The following is a 9,366-nucleotide window of genomic DNA, read 5'->3' on the forward strand; positions in this document are numbered from 1 at the left end:
GCCGTACCTCTAGGTTTCTCATGCTGGTGAAGAATTCTAGGCACGTGGTCTTCCCACTTGCAATATTGCCCTCGACGCAGACCTAGCAAAAGAGAAATGTCAATTAGAAGCAGACCTCCCCTGACTGGGGCACAGCAGGGAAGATGGCTGGGAAGGGGCTCAAGTGAACAAAAGTGGTGCAGTCCAAGTCTTCAGTGTCTTAACCAAAAACATCCTCAGGAAACCCCTAAGGTCTCCCAACAAACAACACAGCACACAATGGAACCCCTCCTTGGAGACAGATTCAAGGGCCCCTGCTGGTGGCCACAAGACCCCTCCCCTCCAGACCAGGACCTCCTGGAGCAGGCACAGCCTGCCCAACCACCCTGGCTCTGCCATCCTCTGGCTCAATGCCCCAGACCAAAGTGTCCTGCCTCCTTAACTGGAGCTAAGCCCTCCATGGGCAAGAAGCACAGTTATCGCAGTGCAATAAGCCACTTTTTTTTGGTAGTCACACAGTCTGGCAATGCCCACCAGATAACTAGGTGGGGCTATGCAAACCATGTGCTCGAGGCCCACCAAGGGGACTGAAGAGTTTGCCAATAACACATGTAGGTATGCAAGTGGGCCCGTGTAAATAAGTTATCTGGGACTCTAACAAGGGGATTGGTCAGTTCTGCCATCCTGCTAGGCTTTAAATAAGCCATCCCAGAGTGGAAAGGGGGGTGGACTTGACTACCACCAAGAAAGAAGACTGGGAGTGGGGTAAGTCCTTCAGGCCTGGCACTCCTGTGCAGAGAACCTCCTAGACCCAGGAGTCAGAGAGCTGCAGCACGGAAGATGGCCAGAGATGAGGAGAGGCAGAGGCACCAGAACCAGGAGGAGGTACAGTAGGCTTCCCCACTGCCGTCAGACTGAGCCCCTTGGGGCTGGAGGCATGCTGGCGGTGTGGGGTGAGCTCCACTTGATGGAGCTGTATTTGCCAACTCATGGAGCTAGAGATCTAAGCATCTACAAGCAGAGGTCCAGCAGAGTGTGGAACTTCTGGACACTTATGATGGAGCTAAAGAGTATTGTAACACCTGCCCAAGCAGGGCAGAGGCAAGCTCAAGAGCCCAAGGCCAGGGAGAGGCGGCCTTAAGCATAGCTAAGAAGCTGTCCTGATCACAGAAATGTATCCTAAGTCTTTCCTGATCCTGAATTGTAACCTGTTACTTCCACACGCTACGGAACAGATCAGCAATTGCTCTTAAGCAAGTTCAAGTTGAAGCTGAAGAAAAGCAAAAAGTCAACAAGAGTGAAAGTACAACCTGAGGTATATCCCACCTGAATGGCGAGACCATCTCTGTAAAAGACGTGCGGCATTGGACACGAACCATCAAAGATGAGACAAGTTATGGGATGCCATCAAGGCCATGCTACATCAAGAACGCACAACGTCATTCACGAGGCAGGAAAGAAAGACCAAGCTGGACACCAGAAGAGACTTAAAATTTGCTCGTGAGCTGAAGAGGCCACTTCACAGGGTGGCTTGAGAACACAAAGTAAAGACGATGCTACAAAGCTCATTGTGGTGATGATTGCATCCTTAGTACGATTTGCCTATTTAACTGTAGGGTTTGTTCATTATGCTCAATAAAACTAATTTTTAAAAGAGAGCGACATATCAGGTCCATTCTACCCTTTTGGTTTTCTAACTCCAAGACTTGCTTCAGCAGACCACCGGTAACCCACTGAGCTATCAAGGCTCCGCAGACGGTGTTAGGCAAAGGGAGGGGTGAGGGGAGGAAAGAGCTACATTTTGGTTGAGTGCCTTGGCACAGGGCTGGCCCTAAAACACAAGGATCCCATTTAACCTCCAGAACCAGAGAAGTGGGTCCTAACATGCGTCACAGAAGGGGGAAATGAAGAGGGACTAAAACAGAACGCAGTTTGAGCTCACACCTTGTTCACACTGACTACACCTAGGGGGGCTCCTCCCCCTAGGGAGGACCCACTAGTGCAGCAGTTCTCAACCTGTGGGTTGCAACCCCTTTGGGGATTGAACAACCCTTTCACAGGGGTCACCCAATGCATAAAAGTAGTACAATTACAGTGATGAAGTAGCAACAAAAATAATGTTATAGTTGGGGGGGTCACCACAACATGAGGAACTGTATTAAAGGGTCGTGGCATTAGGAAGGTTGAGAACCACAGCACCAATGGGAGGAGCCACCACCAGCTGCCAGCGCTGCCTCTCCACCCAAAACCAACGAGCCTCCAACAGATGACCCAATAAGCAAAGCAAGCACAGGCTTACTTGTGCTTACTTATTAATCTGTAGCACTGAATGACACATGGTTTTCACCACGCCTGAGACAGATCCCCAGGTCTGGCTTAGCTTTGCATTAGATCACATCCACACATAAGAATTGCCTAGGGATCTGGTCCAACTGTAGAGTCTGATTCCACAGATCTGGGGTGGACAGACAGGTTCTCAGCTGAGGGGGGTCAAACCAGCCTGAATCAGTTCACAACACGCTAAAGCTCTCCAGGTTTCTCACGGGCAGGCAAGGCCGGTCTGCAGCGAGCCTTCTCAAAGGGTCTCAGCAGAGACCCTGCTTCAGAATCCCAGAGGAGTTAGTAAAACCCAGTAGCACCCAGGCCTTCTGATTCAGATGGTGGGTTGGGCCTCACACCTGCCGCCCAGAGACGTTGTCAGGTCCCATCAGGGCATGCAGGTCAGGTGGCGTGGCTCCAGCAGACCCTAGGCAGCTCCACTGCAGTAAGAAAACAAGCACTCTTGAGAACATGCAGAGAACACGGCCTGCCACGTAGCATGGGCCGGCTCCCTTACACTCAGGCTGGAAGCACCCAGAACAACGCAGGTCACTTAAGCACCTCACATGGGGTCACAGTGGGTCAGGCCACTCTAAAGGTTTCCTCATCCCTGGCTCCTAAAGCACTCAACAATGACACTTCCAGCAAAGGCCAGGGCCCCGCCCACTGCTCTGGTAGCCCAGGCTACAGATTTAGCCCAATGGGCTGGGCACAGGGCACGAAGGGAGCCGTGATGAGGGGGCTGATGAACTGGAGTCCTGGGTTTTTATGCAAGGAAACAGCTTCTCAGATATTTTAAAAAAACTCATGCTACACATCCCCTCGCCCTACTTTGGACCATACTTCATAGATTTCTTGTTTGGTTTTGTTGGTTTTTTTTCTCCATCTCTGACACAGTGAGTCCCTTCACAAATATTTTTGAAACTATGATTATGGAGGCGAAAAATATTCCATCACCTAAGAGATGCCATGACTTAATGAGCGGACCACCTCCTCTTCCCCACCTCCTCCAGAAATAAAATCTTACCGGAAAATGAAAACATGCATGTCAAAGAGGGGCTTACCAGAGATTTTTTCTCCGTTTCCTTTACGCTATCTATACCTACAAGAGAAACCAACGTTTACATTCCAGTTTAAACAAGTAACTCTTTTGCCCTAGTTTGCCAAAAACCACCATAGAAACAGTCATTTATCACGTTTGCGTCTTGGCCTAAAGATGTTTTTTCCAAGACACCTGGGACTCTCCATGGATGGAAGGAGGCGGGAGGCAGATTAATTGCCCTGGTGACCTAGTGGATGATCTACTCGTTGGGTTGCTAACCACAAGCTCGGTAGTTCAAAACCAACAGCTGTTCTTGGGGAGATAGGTAAGGCTTTCTAATCCCCCAAAGCTTTACAGGCCATTCTACCCTGCCCTGGTGGGGTCGCTATGAGTCAGAATTGCCTCATGTGATAGAGATAGGCCTGTCAAGAGGCCTTCCTGGTGTATGGGGCTATGAAATGAACAAAGGAGCTGCTAAGCCCAAGGTCAGGGGTTCAAACCTATCAGCCACCTTCGGTTGATGTAAAAATTTAAAGTCTCACTCACCCAAAGGGGCAGTTCTACCTTGCCCTATAGGGTGGCTAAGGGTTGAAATGGAGTGGACAGCAGTGAGTTTTTTACACGCGCCTGGGTCTCATTGGCATGTCTGGACCCCAACTGTGCTACGGTTCATTTCACTTCGCATACTTCCATTTCTCTGCATATTTTATAAGCATGGTGTCCGCGGACATGTGTCCAGCAAGTAAAAACGCAGTGTGGCCTCTACAAATAAATAGCCCCCGGGGTAAGAGTGGGCCACAGGCCTGGGCTTCTGGGACGCCAGGTTTCTGGCATCTTTGACCTTCCAACCACAGGTGGCTCTGAGGAGCAGCCCAGGGCCAAGAACTTGGCTAGGATAGCTCCTATTTCCCAGGAAGCAGGTGCTCACTTCTAAAGGGGGCGGGCCCCAAACCTACGCGATCCACCTCCGGCTCCCACCAGCATCCACTGGGAATCAGTTAGCTGCAGCTCCTGACCCCCATTTCTCCCAAAGCCAAATGAATCCCACCAGAAATAGGTTGGGGCCAGGAGCCTGGGCCGCAGGGTGCAAAGCAGCCCCGCCCGCTGCCAGTGCCCGCGGGACCCCACTCCGATCCAGGGACCGGCTACGACTCCCGCCCCCGCAGCCCGGGGTCCGGCAGGGGAGAGTCCGGGTCCCGCGAGCCCGGGGCGGGGAGTGGGCGCTGCCAGGGGGACTGAGGGAAGCGGAAACAAAAAGGACGGTTACCCGGAAGCCTGGGTCCGTGCACGGCGCTCCCCGGGCTCCCCGCGCCCGCTCGGCGCACGGCGCCGGCGGCCCAGCGGCGCAGCGGCCGCAGCAGCATGGTGGGAGCGCGGGCAGCGGGCGGGGCTTCCTCTGGGGCCAGTCCGGCCTCCGCGCCGCCTCTTAAAGAGACCGCGCCGCCTTTCACCCCGTCTCCCCGGACGGAGACGTGGCAGGGGCGTCGCCGTTTGCAGACGGGAGCGCCCCTGGAACGCTGGATTTCAGGCTTCGACGACGTTAAAACGGTCCAAAACCGTCGCGAAGGGCTGGAGCCGGGTTCACGGTCCTTTCCTCCAAACTCGGACACTGCCAGAGTTGGGACCCTCCATGTGCTTGGTCCCTTAGGAAGACGACGACACGATCAATATTCCAACTGGACAAATCAGTTGGGGGTGGGGTGGGGACGGGGCACGAGTTGTGTCCGGTGACCACATCCATAGTCGGACAGCAAGTACCGGAACAGGAAATGTGACTCACTCCCCGACTCCTAACAACCCTATTGGGCAGGGTAGAAATGCCCCTGTGGGTTTCTGAGACTGTAACTCTGTAGTGGAGTAGAAAGCTCCGTCTTATCCCATCCTGGGGGTTTCAAACTGCTGACCTTGGAGTTAGCAGCCCAGCGCATAACCACTATGCCACCGGGTACCCTAGGAAATGTGAAGTAGATGGGATTTTGTAATCCAGTGAAACCAGGTTTTGTAAACCAGGCTGTTGTTACCCTTGGTGGGGGGGAGAAAGTGTGTGTGTGTGTGTGTGTGTGTGTGTGTGTGTGTGTGTGTGTGTGTGTGTGTGTGCGCGCGCCATTGATTGAACGCACCCAGGAGTGGTATATGATGTCAACAGTGTCCTCTCAGACAGGCAGATGGAAGTCAGTTACCAGTAATTTATTACCTGAAAGCTGCATCCCCACAGACTTGGCACAGGCCTAGGGCACCTCCAGGAATGAACTTCAGGCTTCAGTTCAATTTGGGGAGGAGCAATGGGACAAGGTTGTTGGAGGGACCTCTTGATCAGACTTCAGTGCATCTAATGTGTGGAAGCTGAGATGAGCAAGGTCCAAAGAGGTCGGCCTGGAGTGGGGCGATGGGCAAATTTTTCAAGGCAGAATGGAAGTCAAATGAGAAGACTTCTCACAGCCCTAAAAGAAAGCCTTTCGAGATGCGGGGGAGAAGAGCCTGCAGCCGTTCTGCGGGAAACAAGCATTCGTGAGAGGGCAAAAATAAAAACACATTGATCGAACCCAAGCCCAGACTGCGTTCATAAGCTCAGCCTGTGAGCCCGTGGGGACAGGGTCATTCAGGTCACACGCACGTTGTACCCCTAGGTCTGACAGAGACATTTGTCAGTTGGTGATAGACGCCATGCGAAAAGCGTGACTGTGATCGATCCAAATAGGGTGCAAAGGGAAACCTCTCTAAAATAGCATCTGGGACCACCCCCACCCCCGAGTGTGGGAAGGCCCTCCTCTCTCCTCCCCTCCCTCCTCCCCCTTGGGGAAGCGTTTCTTGGAAGGAAAGCTCCTTGGGAAAACTAAAGAGCAGTAGACACTGGCTTGCCGCAAGTGCTCAAATGAATCATACCGGTTCTGCCAGGTAGGAGGACAGGTCGGGGGCGGTGCAGGGGAGGGGCGGGCGAGCCAGGAACAGGGGCGGAGCGACCGCTGCCGTGGGGCGCATGCGCACCAGCCCGGGCCGTAGTGTCGCGCATGCGCACCAGCCCGGGCCGCGGTGCCGCGCATGCGCGCGCGAGGGGCGGGAAGCCGGGAAGAGAGGCGGTTGCGATCGCTGCGCAACGCCCTGGCAGAGCGCTGCTCTGCGCCGAACAAACCGCAGGGGAAGTGCGGCTGCTGGGTGGACCCGCGCTATGCCGCCCGCTCAGCCGCGGAGGCCGGGGACCCCCCAACCCCAGCCCAAGAATTATCGCCCCTTCTGCTTAAGCGTGAAAGGCCACGTGAAGATGCTGCGGCTGGTGAGGACCGGGTGTGGACGGGACCGTGTCCGTAGGAAGCCAAAAGCCCGGCTTGTTCTGCTTTCTGTCTTGTCTGTCTCCAGCGGGGGGCGGATGACCCAGTAAGCTAGGTAAGCCTGGGCTTGCTTGTGCTGACTTACCGGTCTGTGTCTGCCTTGCTTACTGGCTCCTCCTTCCCGGGCGAATTGTACTTTGGAAGAGGCTTTGATTCTGTAGGAAGGGCCTGGAAGTGGGACAGGTGCCAGCCATGCCTAGAAGCCCAATCTTTGAGGTGAAAACCGGGTAAATCCGTTCACTGCAGTTTACTTGGTAAGCACAAGCAAACTCGTGCTTACCTTAATTGTTGAAGAAGGCATTCTGCGCCACACCTGGCGGTGAAGGCGAGGAATAAGACCGGGTCATCTCTCTCAGCGAGTCCGTGGCCCACTCACCCATCAAAATCACCGGATCTACACGAATGGCCCACGCACGTGGACCCACAAACTCGATGCCTTGGTTACTGGGTGAGGCAGATGCAGTCGCACCCCTCAGATGCCAACAACAAGATAGGAATTGGACTGGCCCACCTGCAAACTGATACAGGACAAAGCAAGGATAAGGGCAGAGCATCAGAATGACCAGGAGCTCTGTGCCAATTCCTAAAATGGTCCCCTGAGACATTTGGAGGCAGGAAAAAAAAATGTTGATGGAATTGGAGAATAGAAACTGAAGGGGAAGTGGATAAGAATGGTTTTCCATCTTAAAAAGTTGATAAGTACAAAGGGGAGTGGAAATAAGGTAATAGTTACAAGAAAGCAAAGGTCACTTTCAGATGAGGAAAATTTTTATAGTGGAGAACGTCCTAAAATTCACTGGTCATTAGGGAAAGTGCCTGCCCAAACAGTAAAGTGTCCAGGAACAGAAGAGCACTTGGTGATGAAGGAGACTCCAATCTTAGGTGGTGGAGTGGAACAAACTATATATAATATCCTTCCTACCTGAGAGTTTGTGTTCCTGAGAAATAACTATACATCAGAATGCCTAAGAAGCCGCTGGATTTTTCAGGAGCACTAGAGGAGGAATGGGGTTTTGTGAAGCAGCTTTTGTTTTTGATGTTTTAATTGCTCCCACAAACAATTTGAGTATGTTCATGCTCTGGCCTAGGAATTGCAGTGACAAAGAAAGCAAGACTGTTCCCAACTCAGGAAGCCCTTCAGTCTCGTGAGGGAGACAGACGTATGAGCAAATAGCTACGATAGGTGAGAAGATGGAGAAGGATACAGACGAGGCATCTAACCCAGGATGGTGGGATAGCGAAAGATGTCGGGAAACTATCCCCACAGGATCCTGGAGTGCAGTGGGGCGGAGGCGGGGGCAGGATCCTAAGCAAAGGCAGGAAGGCAAACACCAGTATACTTTGTGCAGCAAATTATAACCAGTTGAGTCTTGCCTTATTTAGTCATTTAACAAATATTTTCTGAATGGTTGCCATGTCCCAGGTACTATGCCAGGCTCTGGGGCAGATCATTGACCAAACAAAGACCCGTGCCCATGAGGAGTTTGTATATTGGGGTTAGGCCGGCATGGGAGATACAAAACAAATGAGTGGACTAGAAGGTAGTAAATGCTATGGAGCAATAGTAAAGAGTAAAGCCAAGGAAAGGAATGTTCCGAGTGGGGGCTGGAAGGGGGAACTACAGATGGGTAGTCATCAGGAGTAATCGGGTCAAGTCTTGTTGAGACAACATCTGAGCAAAGACTAGAGGAAGAGTGTTTAAGGCTTAAGACCGTGTGCTGCACAGGCCTTTTGGTATGACTATTCCTGAATAGTTCAAAAGGGAACAAGGAGACCAATGTGGCTGGGGTGGAATGAGTGAGGGGGACCTAGTGGGAGATGAGAGGGGGTTTGACTAAGGAGCACATGATCTGACTTAACATACACCAGCTGCTGGGTTGAAGATAGGTAAAGGGAGGGGAGGGGATTGCTACGTGAAGACCAGTTAATGCAAATGCAGTATTGGGAGCAGGAGATGATGGTGGCCCAGACCAAGATGGGGTATAAGAAGTAGTTACACTTGAGATAAATTTTTAACAAAATTTGCCGATGAACCAGATGTGGCGTATGAGAGAAAGTGGAATCCAAGATACGTCCAAGGTTTTTTACCTAAGCACCTACAACAATAGAGTTGCCACCAACGGAAAACCCCAATCCTGTGGATGAAACAAATATGAGGAAGATTGGAAGCTGAATTTTGGATTTCAAAGTTAGATTCGAGTTCTTAGACATCCAACTAGCAATACTGAATAGGCAGTTTGTACATACATACCAGACTGGATTTGGGGAAAGAGATCTGGGTTTAGGAGATAGACGTAGCGTCATAGATTGAATTGTCCACCTCCACTTGGCTGGACCATGATTCTCAGTGGTTTGGCAGTTAGGTAATGATATAATCACCCCCATCATGTGTTCTGATGTGATCAGCCCACCAGTAATAGAGTTTTAGCCCTGAGCTGATGTTAGGGCCGTGCCCTTGGGGTGTGACCTGCATCACCTCTTCTCTTACAAGAGATATAAGGAGAGAGAAGCAAGCTGAGGAGGGATGTCCCACCATCAAGAAATAAGAGCCCCCCCCCCAAAAAAAAGAAAAGAAATAAGAGCCCAAAGCTGAAGGTCCAGATCTCCGCTCAGAAACTCCTAGACCCAGGAGAAGATAGATGACAAGGGTTGGCCTTCAGAGCTGACGGAGAAGAGAATGCTTTCCCCTGTAGCTGGCAC

General features: G+C 51.9%; 2 protein-coding genes across 3 annotated transcripts in view; one reads left to right on the forward strand and one right to left on the reverse strand.

Moving 5' to 3' along the window:
* TK2 (thymidine kinase 2) overlaps nt 1-6,280 on the reverse strand; it is a 22,179-nt gene extending 15,899 nt beyond the window's left edge. Inside the window, exons 1-4 of one of the 2 annotated variants that reach the window (XM_045293693.1) lie at nt 6,224-6,280; nt 5,535-5,829; nt 3,363-3,400; nt 8-82 (exon numbers count right to left, since the gene is read on the reverse strand). In XM_045293693.1, coding sequence (XP_045149628.1) covers nt 8-82; nt 3,363-3,400; nt 5,535-5,547 — 126 coding nt within the window. In that variant the 5' untranslated portion in view covers nt 5,548-5,829; nt 6,224-6,280. Of the gene's footprint in view, nt 1-7; nt 83-3,362; nt 3,401-4,607; nt 4,705-5,534; nt 5,830-6,223 lie in introns of those variants that run through there. The other variant, XM_045293692.1, reaches the window with a different exon arrangement.
* A 196-nt stretch (nt 6,281-6,476) lies between these two features.
* The window catches only part of LOC101648566 (chemokine-like factor), an 11,293-nt gene continuing 8,403 nt past the window's right edge, over nt 6,477-9,366 (forward strand). The window contains exon 1 of the mRNA XM_045293703.1: nt 6,477-6,610. Coding sequence (XP_045149638.1) covers nt 6,507-6,610 — 104 coding nt within the window. The 5' untranslated portion in view covers nt 6,477-6,506. The remainder of the gene's footprint in view (nt 6,611-9,366) is intronic.

Source organism: Echinops telfairi, unplaced genomic scaffold (genome assembly GCF_000313985.2).
Source record: "Echinops telfairi isolate 266 unplaced genomic scaffold, ASM31398v2 ScPeMD7_2291;HRSCAF=2852, whole genome shotgun sequence".
Taxonomy (NCBI): Eukaryota; Metazoa; Chordata; class Mammalia; order Afrosoricida; family Tenrecidae; genus Echinops; species Echinops telfairi.